Source organism: Lutjanus erythropterus, chromosome 4 (assembly GCF_056507025.1).
Source record: "Lutjanus erythropterus isolate fLutEry1 chromosome 4, fLutEry1.hap2, whole genome shotgun sequence".
Lineage (NCBI taxonomy): Eukaryota > Metazoa > Chordata > Actinopteri > Lutjaniformes > Lutjanidae > Lutjanus > Lutjanus erythropterus.
In genome coordinates this window covers 5,863,202-5,882,945 of record NC_139320.1, presented here as the reverse complement: position 1 = coordinate 5,882,945, position 19,744 = coordinate 5,863,202, and the positions used below count along the sequence as shown (strand labels likewise).

The 19,744-nt window shown below is 39.0% G+C and overlaps 1 protein-coding gene across 2 annotated transcripts in view; it reads right to left on the bottom strand.

Moving 5' to 3' along the window:
• The window catches only part of sgsm2 (small G protein signaling modulator 2), a 148,015-nt gene that overhangs the window by 105,382 nt on the left and 22,889 nt on the right, over positions 1–19,744 (bottom strand). For both annotated transcript variants that reach the window (XM_084716822.1, XM_084716821.1), the window contains exon 2: positions 16,344–16,419. In XM_084716822.1, the coding sequence (XP_084572948.1) occupies positions 16,344–16,419 (76 nt within the window). The remainder of the gene's footprint in view (positions 1–16,343; positions 16,420–19,744) is intronic.

The window sequence follows — 19,744 nt, the reverse complement described above, 5'->3', positions numbered from 1 at the left end:
TAACTGATGGGTATTTTACCTGATTTTACCTTGTCCTATATTACAGTTCTAACTTTCATTTTATTTATTTATTTTTACTTTTTCATTTATTTTTATTTTTCTCTCTGCCTTTATTGTTTAAATTTTTCCGCTGTCCGATGGCAAGGGTTAGTGGTGAAAATATTGTAAATGTAGTGTAGGTTCACATCTAAAGGTCCAGTTCCTGAATCAAAGCAATATCAAAATGACACCACCTGGTCCAGTTTGTGTTCATACAGGCAAAACGGTCCAGAAATTGTAAACCTCTACACTGACCCATACATCACACCATTGTCCTGAGTCAAGCTGTAGCTTTGCTATTTAAAAGCTTTCATTTCACAAGCAAAATCAGGAAACTTTGTGTTTCCATCAGCAGTAACATAAAACATCCAGCTGAAAGCGAACATGAAATAGTAAAATAAAGCAGATACCTAAAAGTACAAACATCACCACAGGAGAGAAACTAAACTTCAAACCACAGTTTAGAGGATGTGCACTATCATTTTCTCTGACCGTATGAACTTCTGATGTTTTCACATCAAAAATGATGTGTCGAGTCTTACTGGTAAAACATACTCAAGTAGGCTGACAGAGGAATCATCAGAACAAATCATCAGATATTTGTACTGGATGGCCAAATCTGATTGAGCTGACAAAAATCTCACAACGATACATTGCTTAGCTTCCTACACCTCCTGCTGCTTCCCTAAACGGGGACGTGCCAACCATCATCAACTGTAGGTAATACACTGACTATGCATAAATACCTCATACAGCCCCACTTCAAAAAATCCATACTATCCCTTTAAATGTAGACATCCAGTTCTATTTTAGAAGTGTTAGGCAGAGGCATTTTATTTAAATAAATACAGAAGACAGGAGTGTTACAGTATTCTCAGCTCACAGTGTAATTTAATGAAGAGCATAATAACACTTAAATACAACTGAGTAAATCAATCATAAGTCAATAAGTTTGAGTCACATATTTAGATGTCGGATGTATCTATGAGTTCTATTATCCACTTCTCTTCTACATATCCAATTAAATATATCTGAAAACTGAATAGGATGAAGTGGACACCCTTGTTATATGCCCCTTCATTATTCCCAGTGGTTAAATATATCTCTCTTCTTTCCTCTCTATCGCTCTCCTCCGCTATCTCTTTCCTATTTTTCTTTTCTATTTCTGTCTGTTCATCTGTCTGCAGTGCGTGGAGGCCCAGATGTCCATTCTGTGGCAGGTCATTACATGACCACGAGTTTCCTAATGAGCCCATTAGCTGCTTCAGGCCATCCCTTCCTCTCTTACTCACCAATCTTTTCTTTTCTTCTGCTTCACTCCTCCATACTTTCCCAGTTAATCTAATCATGTCCATCTTCTAACCACCAATCACCCAGATCAATTATCACCTCTTTTTTCTGTCTCCTTTGGTGTCTCTCATTCCTGCTACGTAGAAATGTAGGGTTTAATCCAAAGGATGGAACAGCTACAGCCACTCTGAGCTGTCGCTGTGCTGTGTTGTATTTACAGGCTTAAATTCTCATTTTAATGCCCGCTATTTTTGTAAAAATTAGAGATGTTCCGATATCATTTTTTTGCTCCCTCATACATCCATACATTCTGATACCATTACCTCTGTGTATCCGAGTACAGAGCCGATACCTGTGCATGTTATTATCTTTAACAGCTGATGTGATTGTTATCATTGGTGTACTGGTGGCCTAGCTCAGGTTAAAAAACAGGAATTCAGCGTGGAAGTAGCAGGGTCCTGTTTCAGGGCTGACAGGGTATCAGATCTTGTGTACTTGAGCTGCATCTAATAAGTATTTTCACTGTTCGATAATCTGTTGATCATTTTCTTGATTAAATAATTTGTTGTTGGGTCCATAAAATGTCAGCAAAAAGGAGAAATTTTTGGAAAGTTTTCCAAAGCCCAAGGTTTTGTCCTTGAATGTCTTGTTTGTTCGTAACAAAAACATATTGAGTTTACTTTCAGAGGAATTAAGAACTCATGAAGAACTAATGTTACATTACTGAGTTCAAGAAGAAAAAATACACAAGGTCTTGTATACTTCTATCTTTGTTTAATTTGGACTTTTTTTAAATTAAAAAAACAATTAAACTGATTAATCAATGATCAAAATAGTTGCAGATAATTTAATAGCAGCAGTTAATTAAATGTTGCAGCTCATCATCATTGCTTCATTAGAGGTCAGCTCTGCGTGCACTGTGCATGCGAGTGTATCGTTCTGCATTTTTCATTCACACTTTTTTGTGTCCAGATTATGTGATCCTGTTACGTGTTGTATCTGATCTGCACATCTCTCTTCCTAAATTGTTTCTGTTTTGTCTGTCAAGTAAATTAGTAAAACAAAAGATGGACATAAAATAGGCGGATTGAAGCAAAGCGGAAAGAGTTCATAGTGATTTAATTGCAAACAAAAAGTAAGTGAGGATCAGGTTTACATGGACGATGTGGTAGTCCAAAATACAAAACTAAAGCTGGCAAATTCCAAAATAAGGTAAAAGTCCAAAATCACTAGAAAAACACAGACAGGGCTCAGATACTCAACACAATGGACAACGACGAACTGACCCCCAAATAGAGAAACACAAGGGCTAAATAAGCAACTAATCAGACACAGGTGCAACTAAAACAGCGGGAAAAAGACAAAGACAGGAGGGAGGACCAGGACTACAAAAATATACAAGAAACAGTCAACAAAAAACCTCAAACCATGACAGTTTCTTATCAAAGCAGTGTTATAGTCAGAGAAAAGGTCGAATATTCAGACAAAAACTGCTGAACAGTTTTCTGTTTGTTCAGTAGAGACTGAGCAGCTGTTTCATCACGCTTCTTATTCAAGGTTCAACCTTTTCTGATCCTGAGGATGGAAGCAGGTAAAAAGTCTCATTTAATAACAGCAGACTTCCTCATCATCCCACACTAATGACATGACCTAATGACAAATTAATAGACTCTGGCGTCACCTATAATTACCTGTTAGTCTTTTAATTACAGACGGTACGGTTAATTGAGGACTGCGTATATCCTAAGGGCTGCGTTTCTTTGCAGAAAGGTGTGGAAATGAAATAGTATATTCAACAGATAATGGATTATATTCTATTATATTAATATTCTCATTAATATTTTAGTGTTTCTGTTTTCAGCAAGCCGAGCTGAATGGAGAAGTTGATGTGAAGGAAAAAATGGAGCCAGTGATGGCAGCTCTTTAATGGCAGTATTTTGGGAAATTCTATTAATAACACATGCACAGCATTCATTTCAGGGCTGTGTGTCTTTCGGGGGACAGTTTTAGGCACCAAGATTTTCTTTTGTCTATCTTCGTATCTCACCCCCATAAGCAAGATAATATGCATGATACCATAACCACTGAAGGAGACACAACACGTAACACACGTTACACAACTTGACTCCCCCATCTGTGAGGCTAATGAGGGTGAGTTATGTGATCAGTTTAAATGTTGTGGAGAAGTTTCGGACTCCTACACGAAGACAGTTATACAACAGTTAAGTCCAACCACGCAGAGAGACTGGCCAACAAACATGCTGCCGGTTCCTATCTATAACTGCAGTGAATACCAGGGGTGCCACCAGCTCCCACTAACATTTCTTGGTCATCCCAGTTAGGTGGCTCATTATTATTAATGAAGGACAGGAAGAAAGGAGCCTGGTGAGGAAAGCCCTTTTTAAATTGACATGTTGCTTGTATCTAATCAACAGCAGGTCTTATGAAGGGGCTCTGGGAGCAACCAACACTTGAGACACTGTGCTATACAAATACATTTTCCCTTTCCTAACTTTAAAATACAGACTTTCAGCTCTTTTCCATATGCCAGTGAAATACACTGCTTTAACTTATGTAACATATTTATATTTAGATTTATTTATTTCACATACATAAGTTAAGTTATACTACATATGTTCAGTTACATGACTAATGTACTTCTTTTCAAAACCATCTGTTTCTAAACCTACCAAAACTTTGACTGTTTCTCAATGTTAACCACGTGACATTAACTTTGTGATGATTGAGGACTATTTTGCAACTACATGATGTGAGAATGTGATGGCTCAGGTTGCAACTTTCAGAATGTTAACCACATTACATTAATCATGTGACATTAACCACATGATGTTAACTACATGATGACTAAGGTTGTGTTTTGGGAGTCACTGGCAACCATCCTCTTCAGTCATTTAGGTGAGGACGTGTTGGAATGCAAACAAGAAGCATTAGAGTTCAATTGAAATCCAAATATTCAAACCATCTCAAGCACTCCAGCCAAATGAAGATGTAAAAAAAATACAGAAATACATCTGTCTCTCTAAGACACAATCTTTACTCCTCCCTTGTTTAACTACATCAGTAAGTGATGTGTAGAAGTAGTTTCTACAAGGTTTCTATCTGTGCAGCTGCACTGACTATGAAGCTACGCTAAAATTTTGATCCTGTCACATAAAGCAACAGGACGAAAACATCTTTCAATCCATACAGTTATAAATGGTGAAGTGACTATATATGCGTATATGACTATCTATACAACACCGTTCTAGTTTTCCAACCACTCAAAGCACTTTACACTGAATGTCAACGTTCACCTATTCACCTACACTGATGGCAGAGGCCTTGCAAGGTTCTGAGTGCTCACTCAGACTTACATTCACATACTCCTGGCACAGCCTTTGTATAAGTGAAGAAGCAGCGTGAGTGAGAGCCTGTAAGACTCTATATGTTGGTCTTCTTCTGTTTTTAGCTGCAACCAGCAGCTCTATCAGTCAGTCAGTCAGCCTGCTACCAAAATTCCCCAACCACTGGCAGCCACAGTTTCCACCCTAGGAGGCTGAACTTTGGCATAGAGATCAACTGTGTATGTGTTAAAGTGTGTATTTGTGTTCATGCCCATTGCCTAAAAGGGAGTAGCCTATCACAAAAGGTTGCATAGCTTTTAAATGGATTCATGTAACATGACAAATATAATTAATAAAATCAATCATTGCAATTTCTTTGTCATTTGTGATTTATGCCCTGCCCCCTACAGTTTAGCCACACCCCTTTCATAACTCATGAATTGTTTGTTGTAGACTCTTGTGGGAGGCATAATTGGTCTAAGCAGAGAGTCTTTTAACAATCTGGGTTAGCCCCACCCAAATACTACAACCACACCCCTTCTCTAACTGGGAGCCATTATTGGACTAAGTATTTCCATTACTGATGGTTTGCCCGGCCCCCTATAGCTTAGCCACACCCCTCAACGAACATTTAGCCACAGAGGTCAAGGCTGTGTGTGCATTTCTGTGCAGACATTTCAAAATGTCAAATGTGGATTTGGGATGTTCCTGGTGACTAATTTCCCTGTCGTTTAAACACAAAATTCAATTTATACTGGTCGACTAATCTGACAGTAAGAACACACTCACAAAGAAATTAAAACTGAGCAGAATTTTTTCATTTATAATGTTAAACACTGTCCAAAAAATACTGTGTGTATTAAGAGCCATATAAAGCCGATAATCGCTGTGTGATACAAACCTTACACATTAATGTACAAAACATGACAACAACTCACTAAACGTTTCACCTTTTCATACTGAAGAGGATCACAGTGTCTGTAGGTAAAGGACCTGGAGCTGACATTAGCTGCCAGCCTGACACACAGTGTGCCCTATGTTAGCAGTGCTAACAGCAGCAGCAGCTCTGCTTGCAGGTTTACGTCTGTGTCTGTGCTGAATGTGGTCACGTTTCTCCAGTCGAGTGAACATAAACCAGTTTATTCTGTCACAGTCTACATTCAACAGTATTTCCATTTTGTAGATTAAAACACTGACAAATCGCACTGTCATCTGTCCAACTTTGCTGATATAAACATCCAGGGTTACCTGGGCCATCAGAGCATACGCGCTTATGGGGTACAGCGAGAGGGACTGCCGTCTGACGGGGCCACAGCCCCGACTAGTGGCGGGCGGCTGCATGACATCTTAAAGGTAACATTTCACTGGCATTGTGCATGAATGAAACATTGATGAATAGTTTAACCAACTAGTATTTCTGGTGCTAACTAGCAAGGGTGGCGATGTTTAATCGTGTAGTTGACTAATCGCGCACATACCTAATGTGAACGCATGTGCATACATACACTGCATTAGCTGGTTGCAGCTTTTGCATATTTACACTTGTTTTATTTTGCCGTTACCCAGAAGCTTCAGGTGCATCACACCCACCGTCTGGACTGTAGTGGGGTCGAGCCTGATTTCATACAGACTGGGAAAACCAAGACACATTCATCAGACTGCTAATCTGACTTGTGTCTTAGAAGAAAGAGGAATACATTTTCCTTCTATTTAAATAGAACTGTAATTATCAGATTTTTTTTACCAACTTAAAAAAAACAACTTAATTGTCTATTTATCTATTTTCTCAATTAATCTATTAGTTGTTTGGCCTATGAAAAGTCAGAAAGACCCAAGATGACACGTCCTAAAATGTCTTGTTTTGTCCACAACCAAAACATATTCACTTTACTGGAGAGAAGTAAAGAAACCAGAAAATAATCACATTTAAGAAGCTGAAGACAGACAATTTTGACTTTGTTTCCTTAAAGAATGCCTCAAAACGATTCATCCATTATCAGAATATATCCTAAATGTGAACGTTCTAATTGATCTAATTAATGAATTTAGTTAATCCCATCCTTAAGACTAAATGAGACAGCATGCACAGTGATATCCACCGGCTAATGAAACACTGGAATTAATTTGGCCTTAATTAGCAGACGGAGCAGAGTGAACAGGTATCAGGAGGAACGCTCAGGAAGAGGAGAGGGCCAGCGGTGACTCATTCCTGCACTGACATCATTGCTTCTCATTAGCATGTGACCTTTCACCTTGTACCTTTCCCAAGAGTCAGCAGGCTCGGGAGGCCGATGATTAGCCTGATTTACAGTGACGTCACGGTCGGGTTAGCCTGCAGGCTGTTGAGGGGCTGATGGGAAGGAGCCCACGATACAGTCTGACCACATGTAGTCATGTCTAATACACACTGTAGTTTTATCTCATCTTATCTTATTGTAGATTCTGTTAAAGATAGCCTTGTGAATGCCACACAGATATGATAAACAAATGGCACATAAAAATGTAATTTCATATCATATCAAATATCTGTTACTCATGAATCAAGGTAACGTAAGATAGAGGAGGCTGCATGCATATACAATATGTCACTGTAATCAATCACAGACAGAAGAGTAGCCAATTTTTTCTTTTTTCTTTATATACCTGTAAATATTATACTCCACGTCTGACATACTCTGCCAATAGATCCCCCTAAATCTGACACATTGGAGCCTACTTCTACTACTACAAGTTTATAAGTGCAAAAGTATGACTCCAAATGACCTCACTGCATAAACTTGAAATCTTTGAGAACAGCTCATCAGCATACAGAAGATGCTGAGGCACTGCTCTCAATCCATGAAAATACACTGCATATGCAACTGTATTGTGTAATGACTTGTGTTTAAGGGCTTTATACAGTGTACATTAGAATACAGTAAGGGCATCATGTCTAACAGTTTTCCAAACTTTCCAAACACCTTCCAAAGTTGCTGCAACCTCACCAAACCGCTCCTCCTGTTCTTTGTTTTGTTTACAACCAAAATGGCGCCTGGGGACGTGTCAGCTAGTGCAGTCACGTGACTAACAAAGACTGATAATTGCATTTTGATGTCCATTTGTACGAGATTAAAAATGTACAACAATGTAAAAGATGTCAAACTGAACCAGAATTGATTGATTTGAGTCAGACTGCTGAGCTGTCCAGGCCATTATGATAATATCGGTCACTGTGGTGGGTTTTTGAAATGTCAAAATATACAATTCCTTTTTTTTTGGCTGACAGAGAGATTTGTTAACCATCTCCAAAATGGAACGTGTCCATCCTCTGAGTGTAGACATGGAGTGACTTTTCAGATGAAATCGGGTACTTTGTCAGGTGAATTTCCCATTCGCAAGCCATTGACCAGAAGCAAAGGACAACGACACAGCAGTCTGTCTTTCTCTCAAAGCGCACAATAAAGGTTGAAGAGGGCTGCTTTGTAATTTCCTTGAGGGGGGTCATGTGGGCATCCAGCTGGATTTGTATGATGCTTCACAGCTATTTGTCTCCTGAAAGGAACTCAAATGCAAACATCAGAGGCAAAACTGAGATGTCCACTTCAATCGCTATCATTAGAAAACAGCCTCAGAGTGTGGAGGAGTTGATCCTCATGGAATCACGTGACCAAGTAGGTGGAGATTTTCAATATGAAAATAAAAAGTCAAAGGTTTTAAATGCTGTACGTCTTTTATTTTAATAACTTTCATAACTTTTATAACTTGCACTCCAAAAATGAGTACTGCAGTCCAGTTCATATTAAATTTAACCTTATTTAATATACAAATTATGGTTGAAGCAAGGTGTTTCCCCCTGCCTCCTCCTCCTCATACTCGAGGAAGCTCAGGCAGACTACAGGAACACTGCAGGAGCATAAGACCAGCGCAACATTATATGAATTGACAATAACAAGCCAGGATGAGTCCTCCACTGTAAGTTGATCAGCAGTTTAAAACAAGGTAAAGTAAAGCCTGATATCCTGAAAATAAACGGCCACTGCTCTGAAAACACACACACTCTTAAGTTTGAGTTCACTGACTCCATTAATGCATTGCTCAGTTTAACTGTAATAAACATCAACTCCTTCTAAGAAGATTATTAATGATTTCCTGTGACTCATAAAGAGACACTTACTCATTCGGCAAACATTGAGCATTAATTTGAACTCTAATTAACATGAAACAGGCCAACAATAACACAAGCATAGACCGGAATAGAAATGTCAAAGAAAGACAGTGCAGTTTTTATCAGAGAATTATTTCAACTTGGCATGGATTTCTCCTTTAAAATCTGAGAATGTAAGACGATTCTGATACCCTCAGATCAGGCCCTCAGACACTAAAGACTGCCCCCCTGAGGGCCCACGGGACAAGATTAGCACCACAACCCCAAAGTGACTGCAGGGAAAACCCTCAGGACAATATGGGACAGAAGAGACATGCCGACAATGAAAAGCAAAGAAATATCTGCAAAACCAAGTGACTCCCAAGCCTCAAAGCCTTGCTTTTCACATTAACACTGCAGTGAATGTTGTCTATGCTAAGTTCTGGAAAGTGTAACCACACTTGTGACCACTTTCAGCTCCCCCCCCCCCCCCCCCCCCCGACTCACTATGACTTGGACAGGTAGCAGGGGTGACGTCACTCTTTTTCCTCTCTTTTTCTCTATACAATGAGGTACTGTCTCACCCAGATGTTCTCTCAGGTCCTGAACTTTGGGGCAGATTTATTTAACGTCAACTGGAGTTTGGTACCCACAAATCAGAGCAGTGCAATGCAATTTTGGGGTGCAAAGACTTGCTGATATGTTCCACAAAACAGATACAAGGATCAAAGATCAGGAAGCACCAACACCACTTTACTTACATTTCAATACTTGCGGATAGCAAGTACAGATTTGAGTACTTAATAATGCCATTACAGTTCTTACAATGACTTTAAAAAACATGTTTTATTCTAATAAGATGTTCCTTTATAAATAACTAACTAAATCTAAATTGTTGCCCGTAGGTGTGAATGTGAGTGTGAGTGGTTGTCTGTCTATGTGTCAGCCCTGTGATGAACTGGCGACTTGTCCAGGGTGAACCCCGCCTCTCACCCAATGTCAGCTGGGATAGGCTCCAGCAACCCGTGACCCTTACGGATTAAGTGGTTACAGAAAATGAATGAATGAATCTAAATTGTTTTTGCAGTTTCCCCCTGATAACATTAGCAAACTCCTTGAACTACATGTTGTGTTGGTTGTTTAGGCATTTTATCAAATTGCTTGCGATGAAAGAGCTACTTTTCATGAAGCAGTATCAGAGTAGTTTCATGAGTACAAGCATGAGTACATGAGTATAGTATCAGACCAATACCTGATACAAGTTGTGGTATTGGTGCATCCCTACTCAAAGTTTTGGCTACATTGATACACAACCAGACATCCTTCCCACAGTCTGCAGGAAATTTGGATGGCTGTCAAAAATGATTTTTCCAACTATGTGGGCCTTTCTCTTTCTTCCCTCCTGTTCCTCTAGTGTGTTTGTGGTGGTACCTGCCCATCTCCTACTAGCTTGCTACATTCCTCAATCATACACCTGCTTCCACAGGGAACAATCAAGTTTCTTTAGTTTCATGTGTTAAAACAACAAACAGACAGACAAACAGTGGTGATTTACACGGGGTTATACAGACTCAGCTCTACAGCAGCGCTGCGAGAGGTGAGAGAGCTCACATCGTCTCCAACAGCTCAAGTTAAAACTCAGATTGACAGTTTAATTTCCACAATGCACTGTTCCCAGGTCTGCCATTAGGAGAGCTCTTTCCCACTACTTGAACGTGGATGGATGTGGTTCTGGCTGTTCTGGAGAGAGATGTTTGATCTACTGATGATGATGGATAATGAACTCTGCTCTCGCAGCAGTCACCCTTTTATTGCATTGAATCACATTGGCCCTTAGGGGTCAATTCAATTTGCATGGTCCTGTCTGTACATGAGGAAGCAAAGAACAGGCTATTATAGTCTTTGCATTTCAGCATATCTTGGGAAAATGAACTAGTTCCAGTAGCTCTCATATTTTTTCGCCTGTACAATATGTGCTAGAATATCTCGACCTTGAAGTGGGAGCAAGAAAGGATCAGCCAGGATGAGTGTTATGTGGGGACATCATGTAGTTAATAACCGATTTAGCCTCCAGCCTCTAGAGACTGTGAAATTCTTTCTGACAGGGAAATTAAATTGACTGAAGGCCCAGATCAAACAATATGAGTCATGAGTTTAGCAAAATGAGACAACTACTTGTACTTCTACAATTGTCTCCATTTTACACTTCAGGTCTAGAAGAAAATGTATTTATGTGCAAATAATAATAAATCAAATTATTACATGGCCTTGCTAAATACTCAATCCTGATTGGTTAATTACAGCATTCTAAGGTTTGTTATTTCTGTATAGTGGACTGTTGCTGTGAAGAAGAGACTGTTGCTATGGATGCAGTTCTGATCATAGACTTTGCAGGACCAATGAAATATTTATAAATCCATATAAATCAATTTAAAAAGGAATATTTTGTGTCACATTGATTTTCTTCATAAATAACTATGTAATAAGCAGGATAATGTACAGTGAGTAGGTCATTATTGCAAAATAATGACCTGCATCGCCCTGTCAGGGGTTTATTTTGCGATAATGACCTGCTCACTGTACATTATCCCTTACGTAATAGCTCAGTCCAGTAGAGTCATCAGGCAACCCCTGAATGTTTGTCTGAAATGTGGTATGGCTTGGCTTGGCTCACTCTTTTCTGGGTTTCCACTGTCAAGTTGCGGAACGTACCTGGTACTTTTTTAGTAAAAGGTGGAGTGAAAGCACTGCAGACAACTGACTGGTCAAAGAATCGTCAGTAGAATCATCACTTTTGTGACAAGAAGCTACGAGGGTCGGCTCATTGTCTGCACACTGATGTAGGATTTCCGAAATTCTACTAATTTTTTGTCATGCTGCTTTCAGCCTTTTCTGAAATTAAGTTTGTCTCTTTGCTTTGACAAACAGCCATCCCTTAAACATCCTCCACTGTTCCTGTGTTTGTGTCACCAGAGTTTCACACGGTGTTAGTATGTGGATAAGCTCAGAATCCAGTCTATGTTGAGTGGGCAGCAGAAAACAAAATTGCATCAGTAGGCATGTACACTGAGACTGTCTTTCTCTGTGTTGGTCTGTGATGTGCGATCTAACTGTCAGACTCTTCTCACACAGCAGAGTAAGGAGGTGAGGGAGGAGGAGAGGGGAAATTGTCCAGTAATCAATCGTGTTGTTCTCTCAGACAGTTAAAAAACACCCACAGTATACAGTATATATGCTAAAGTAGTCCAAGAATATACTGAGGCAACCACCCAAATAAAGCCAATGTGTGGGAAATACTGTAACATCATGCTGTTCACAGACAGGTCTGCTGTCTTGGATGGACAGACAGAAAGGTGGTCGTGGTTAGAAGGGAACCCCAGACCCACAACAGTGATTATATTATGAGAAATTGAAGAAATACACATTTCGCGAGAGTTTTACAAATCAAGGGTGCCCTTCTAGACATGACAGAGAGAGAGAGGGGTGTGAAGTGTAAAAATAGAAAATCAATTCACGACATCTGATGTTCTTATTGCAGCAGGCCGCCACAAATAAATTAATGTATGGGAAATACTGTAACCTTTTCACAATAAAAGCATCCAACTTATTCTCCAGTGGAAAGTTTTTAGTAGACGATGATAACAAGATCAAGGCAGCCACAGTTTTCTGAGCCAGTCGTCGCGATTGCTCTCCACCAACTGCAAGCGCTTGGCTGTCACCTGATCGATGAGCTCCAATCGGCTCTAAATTTTTTAACAAGCATGACGTGTTGTATAAAATACTAATTTTCTGTGTAATTGTAATATTTAATGGTGGATATATTAGTCTCATGTTGTGCGATGAAGTTTTACTCTGTCAACAAGCAGATATCTTATGGCTGATGATCATAACAAAGGTTATATACATGACTTATCAAAAGAACAGTTTCAAATTGGTTCAGAAGTCGGATAAAAGAACAGATGTTACATGTAACAGAAGGGGGATCTCTTCTATTTCAACTTCAATCAGTGATCAAGAACACATTTTATCTCTTCAGCTATGACCATGGTCTACAAACTACAGGTAACCTACAGGTGATATAACAGGATGTTAGTGTCTCTTCCTGTATATTCTCTGAAATCTGCTGGAAATTGCCAGGCTTGACTGCAGCTTTTTGTCTCCACCTCGTGCTGCAGCCACCTGAGCTCATCTACTCTCCAGGCGAGGCGCAATTCATCTTGAATGAGCCTAATGAGTCAAACTAAACTTCAAACCACACAGAGACTCATGGGAGGCTCATGGCTAAAGCAGACCAACCCAGGTCCAAGTAAAAAAAAAAAAAAAAAAAACACTCTCTCTTTATGCCTTACCATACAATATAAGGGCTGTAACTAATGATTATTTTCATAGTTGATTAATCGGATGATTAATTTTTCAATTAATCGACTGATAGTTGATGTTTTAAAATGTTAGAAAATACTGAAAAATGTCAATCAGTGTTTCCCAAAGCTTAATATGACGTCCTCAGATGTCCTGTTTTACTCACCAACCAAAGATACTCAGTTTACTGTCAGAGAGGAGTAAAGAAACCAGAAAACATTCACATTTAAATAGTCACATTTTTTTCTTAAAAAAATCACAAATTATTCGATTAACAAAATAGGGGATGATTAATTTAATAAATCATTAATATCTGATTAATCAGTTAATCACTGCAGCACTATGAAATACCATTGAAAATTGTATTGTATCGTAGCGTATCATATCATCTCATATTGTATCATATATCACATTCCATCAGTAGCTTTAAAGTCAATACTGGACAAGAAGATTCAGTAGGTCCTTCAGTCTAAGATAATGTTGATCTACACTGGATTGGCTTTACTTTCACCTGTAGAGTAAGACTTAAAACTATGAGTGGGTGATATGGATAAAGTCTTCTGTCATTCTATATGTAATTTCATATAATGATACAGTAAATTTCCTGGAAGCTCAGCTGCAAAAAAACAACAGATAAATGAACCAGATGGGAATATCTGGCTAATCCAGTGACTTAAAAGCAAGGTACTTCGTTTCCGATCCAAACTATCTGACAGCCAACTAAAAAAACCGTCTCACAGTTTACATCAGCATGTCAGCCAGCACTAGTAACAAGGTGTAGAGAGGGCTCATTTCCAGCGCTCTCTTCAACATCACTGGTACTCCCCAGTCAATAGTAATCCTGTGTAAATAGGGCTTAATGCAGACTAATAATAAGAAGAAAAAGAGGGTGAAGACAAAGAAATCAATAGTGCCAAGATGACTAAAGGCTCAGTGACAGATATGTACAGACACAGACACTCTCTTTTACGCAATTATCTGTTTTACCTACGTAAGCATGATTACAGTAACACAATATAAGGTGATGAGTCGTCAGTGATCTTCTGTATTAACAATGTATCCTCTCACAGGAAGTCAGCTGTTGGTATAAGCCTGCCATCAGCTGACCAGTCAGAATTCTCCTCCTTACTACATGAAGAAACGTCTAAGGCTATTGCTATTTTTATCCACCTTTAACATGACTGTCCCCATTCTGAATCTCTGTCATCTGCTAGTAGAGTTTATGCTCTGATGTTGTTTAACTGTATCAGATATACTTTTTTTTTCTTTACCACAGTTTAGTATGTCTTAAGCTATTGTCCATCTTTTGTTATTTTCTTTTATTATTTTCTATTCTAAGATGCCTGACAATATCAGGCAAATGGACTGCTAATGAAAACTAGCCTTTAGCTGACTGGTGTGCATTGACATTGGTTTGAATATTGTGGATTGTAATTTACAGTCCCTTTTCAAAGAAATAAAATGAAATAAATAAGTATGTATACTTCATCCAGTCTTGCCAAATTATGCTCTACCAAAAAAACAAACATTTAAAATTATTAATATAAAGACTGTAATTCTATTTTATTGTTGAAAATGTATTCTTTAAGGATTTCTATACATGAAATATATGTAATTTATGAAATGTTTTGGTTTGCTTTAATTTTTTTATTTCGAAAATTGCTTTGTGCCAGAAGACAGCCTCGTCCCAAACAAGAATTCACACCTCACCAAAAAAAATGTATTAAAAGCCTTTAAAATCTAAAACTAAAAATACCTACTGATAACAGAGGTATAAAAATGTGCTATTATAATCATCTTTGTTTTAAAAATTGATTGTCTTGATGTTGATTGATGTTGGCACTTTAAAGTTGTCCCAGATTTCCTTCATCTCCGTCAGATTTTTACAAAAACCTGATTTAATCAGGCATAAAAAGGGTTAGCTATACCCTAAGGACCCCTGTCTCACTTCCTAGGAATACTACTCAAGCACTGGTAAACCTTCTATTTTTAGACAAATTCATTAAATAATAATTGCTATTAGATGTGTCTCAACAATAACATGTCAACTCTGTAACCCTTCTAAATCAAAGTTAAATAAGAATGATGGTTTAAAATGTCTATTTTAATTAGCATTAAGAGAACTCTGAGCTACTTTAAAAAAGTACAATGGCTGCTCACTACGACAATTTTTTTAAATGAAAAAATGTGACGTTTTGTCAACTCTATAAGACATCCATCAGATTTTCTGTCTGACGGAGCTGACATTTACATTTTATCAAAAATTGACTGACAAGGAGGTTGGCCTGTTAAAAGGTTTAATAGCAATGAGTTTGATCTTTGAATATATTTGTCAGCATCACTGAAGAGTAAAAATCTAAATATGGTTTTGTCCCAATTCTCAGAAATGAGTGATTTTTGTTTCTTGTCTTAATTTTTGTCCTTTCTGTGATGTGCAAACAGAGCTGCTGTAATACAAAAGAAATTTCACTCTTGTTCTGACAATAAAGTGAAACCACTAGACTGCATGTATTGTAAAGAAATGCATGTTTCTTTTGATTTAAATATCACTAAAAGCTCTTTACGTACTGCAGTTAGTTATGTATGAAAGCTCTTTTTGCACACACGTCAGAAATCACCGCAAATGATCCACAGTCTTCAAAAAAAGAAAAAGCATCTGAGATATGTGTAGTTTTGTTGTGAGTCGAGTTTCCGTGCAGTTGTGTGTGTTTTTACTCTATGAAACAGATGAGAAGCTTCTCCTGTGTCATCGGTCATTTGGCTGATCTGAGGCTACAGTCTGACCAGAGTGGAAGCTGTGACTCACACCCCACTGCAAGCTCAACCATCCGGTCAGGAGGGGCAACCCCTCTGTCTCTGGCCAACACACACACACACACACACGCACGCACACACACACACACACACACACACACACATGTAGACGTGTCCAGGGCTTAGAAAGCCTGGGTTTTGTACAGCCTGTCTCTGAAATTGGTTTCCATTAGCTCCACTGCGATTATTAACTTTCCATTGATGCAGCAGCATAGTCAGAGGCACGGTGACGTCAAGCAGTGTCCTTGACGGAGAAGCAGCACCCAGTCACCTGCTGAGGAGTTCAACAAGTGTGTGTGTGTGCAACACGGAGAGAGGAAGAGAAGGAGACAATGCGTTTGTGTGTCCAGAGGAAAAGAGGAGAGCGTACTTACTGCACAGAGCAATGATGTGGCTGCTGTCTTCGTGGACAAACTTCTTAGTCACTGCTTCCTCCATGATCTGCTTCACCTGCACACAAAAGAGCCAGAATAAGAATACTATGACTGGAATCATCCTTATTTTAGCTGCCATTACTGCATATAGAAAGATAAAGTATATATATTCACAGGAAATCACCACAGTAATAATCTGCATTGTTTTTATATAAATAAATGTCCTTTTGGCTCCACTCTCGAGCTGACATGTAGAATCTCTGACTGCACTGACAGTAAATCCAAGGAGACATCACAGTGTTGCCCACACACTGTTGACAAGTGATTTCTGGGAAGTGCAGTGCAGAAACACCACAGCAATTAGCACTCTGAATCAAAGACAGACATGATAAAATAATGTTGAAAAACACCCATTGCCAAGCCCACACCAAACGCCTTCAGCCCCTCTACTGGCCAACAGACGCTGCAGTGTTTATTAACTCTCCTCAGTATGAAGGTGTTGGACGAAATGATCAACTTACTGATGATTTTACTGTTGAAAGAGACTTGCAGTACAGCCTGTTCTAAGTCCCAAAGCGTCATAGACATAGGCTTGGCCAGTACCCCTGTGCTTCAGACTATGATGCTGTAGGTATTAGGATTTAATCCTGGGATAAAACCCTGGTGCCTACAGCATCATAGTCTAATCAAGACCAGTTACCAGGAGATACAATGACAGGAAATGGTATTTTTTTTTAAATGTATTTATCTTTTTAAACACTGAACAAATTAAAAGAAAAATGTAGGCCGACACTTAACTGTCATAAAACATGCAGCACGTGTGTGTGTGCATGTAGTGTGCCAGTAAAACACAACACAAAGTACTTGTGGGATTGTGCCTCTATTATAGGTAGTACGGTAACACCTTTTGGCTCATCAAATCCATTCTGTTGCAGGCTGACGTCTTATGATTGAATCAATACCGTAGCTTAGCGTGGCTTAAAAAACACCAAATGACTTGCTTTAATGAATTTCACTAGTTTATATAATGAAGATTTGTAAAATATCACTTTTATGAGGTTGTTATTCTCAGAAGACAAATCACAGTATTGCAAATTACTTAATAATGATCAAAATAATCCACAAAAAAGGTCAGGTTAGGAACACTTATGTGCATAATTCTTGTTCCATTTAGTGTTGCTTGAAATGACCAGGGCTTAGCTGAACGTATGCCTTTATAAAAAAAAAGTTTATTTCCAGGGATTCCTGGGAAAATTGGCTTCTTTTCTCTGGATAGAAAATGTCTTGTTTTTGGGAAAAATATCACTACCCCCCTAGCGCTGTGCCGTCAAAGTCAGGTGATGTAGTGTAAAGAGGAAGTCCACGTAAGGAGGAGGTAGGGTGGATGCATAGGACTTTCACCCAGGAGACAGGGTTGGTGTCCCATGATGTGTTTGTGTCATATATAGTATGTATGTTTCATACTTATGTAAGCTAAGTTACATACTTTAACCACCATAACTAACACCATAATTTAACCCATCTCTGATTAAACCTAACCAAGTAATTTTGCTGCCTAAACAAGTACTTTTTGTGCCTTTATTGCGAAAATCTACCCAGACTTTGCATATTTATTGTTGCTAATTGACTGTGGAGCCCTGCGGTGGCTTGAGGGGTGTGTAAAATGTCATAGTTTGAAGCGTACACTGACCAAGCTGCCAAATTTGATGGGTTGGGAGAAGAGTTTGGACAGTCGATAATTTCTCAAGATTTAACGGACATACGTTTTAAATACCCATGTATCAGCAAAGGTGTAGTGCTATTTGTTTAAATACTGGAGCACACCTTTGACATGCGCATGCACGCAAGCTTTAATGTAACTTGTTTACTTGTTTTTATTGACTCATCTGGTCCGCTAAAATGTGACACACCCAGGCTGCAATTGCAGCACACAAGACACTTACAGCCTATAGAAAACAGCTGGAAAATGACGCCTCTCACTCCGGGCCAGAAGCTTTACTGCTGATTCGATCTTCACGTGCTTAAAAAGTCAGATTACGAAAACTGTGAAACGGAGCGTCATTCCAGTGTGCTCCAGCAGCACTACACCTATGATGGTAAGTTCATGTCTCCCACCTTCTGTCATCTGGACACATACAGGATGTGATCACATAGAGCAAAATAAAGAGTTAAATGCTAATTTAAAATGCAAGATTTAAATACCCCAACCCACCTTTCAGTGCTGTGGATAGCACCACAGACGTTAATTACCGTGCAACAAAGTTCAATAGTAAATAGAAGATAATCAACAAGCAATTCACAAAAGATTTTTTTAAATAATCTATTTTTATCATAGATATTTTATATGGTTTCTTATTTTCCACCAGACATTTTGGCTGTTGATGTTTTCCTCTGCCAGACAACTCTCTTTTCAAGCATGTGGACTCCAGCCCCAGCTGATGTGACTAAAGTGGCATCACTCATTTACTAGACTTCATGTAGCTCCCTCTGGAGAGACAAAAGACTTTAATGTGTACAACTTTCTTCACATGTGCAGTAATGCTCCTTACAACTGGAAACTGAGGATGTGAATGATTAGTCATCTGGTACATTAAACATCACCACCCTTGCTAGTTGGCACCAGAAATACTAGCTGATCAATCTAATTATTAATGTTTTATTCATGCAATTCAGCTGTTGCCTCTAAGGTGGTACAGGATCGCCCGCTACTAGAAGGGGCTGTGGCTTCAACAGTCGACAGCCCCGCTCCCCCCGCCAATCCCCAGATGCCCTGGACGTAAACAGCGTGGTTTGTAAGTATTTTGATCGAGAAAATGAAAATAAGGTTGTGTGTAGGATGTGTCAGAATAAAATAAATATATAACCACCTGACTGGAGCGATGTGTAAGAACAGTGTGCAGAACAGACACGTAGCAGGCTGCTGCTGCTAATGTGCTAACACAATGCTAACATTAGCCACTCTGTGATCACTTAATAAATTGTGCTCAATTGTACCAATTTTCTGAGTGTTTTTTTACCTTTAGACCAGTCAACTAGTCTAAATTAATATTTTCATTTAATTGAAAGGGAAATTAGTCACAAGGAACTACTGGAAACTACTGGAAACACTTAGATGGTATCCATGGAGTTCCCCTTTAATAACGTTTAGAGAGGATGAGCACATACATACTGAACATACTGAATAACAATTCGTCCCTAATTGTCATTTTCAGGCCCCACTGCTAGAAGAGCAAAAGCGTTTGCCAATATCACAGCTTTGTAGACTGAACTGAATCTTCCAACACAGACTCCGTCATCGTCATCACAGCATCTGTTACTGTTACAATGAGAATACCAACTGACCCTTCCTATTGCCCGCCCCTTTTCACTCTGTGTGCTCCAATGAGAGCTGAGCAAGCTCG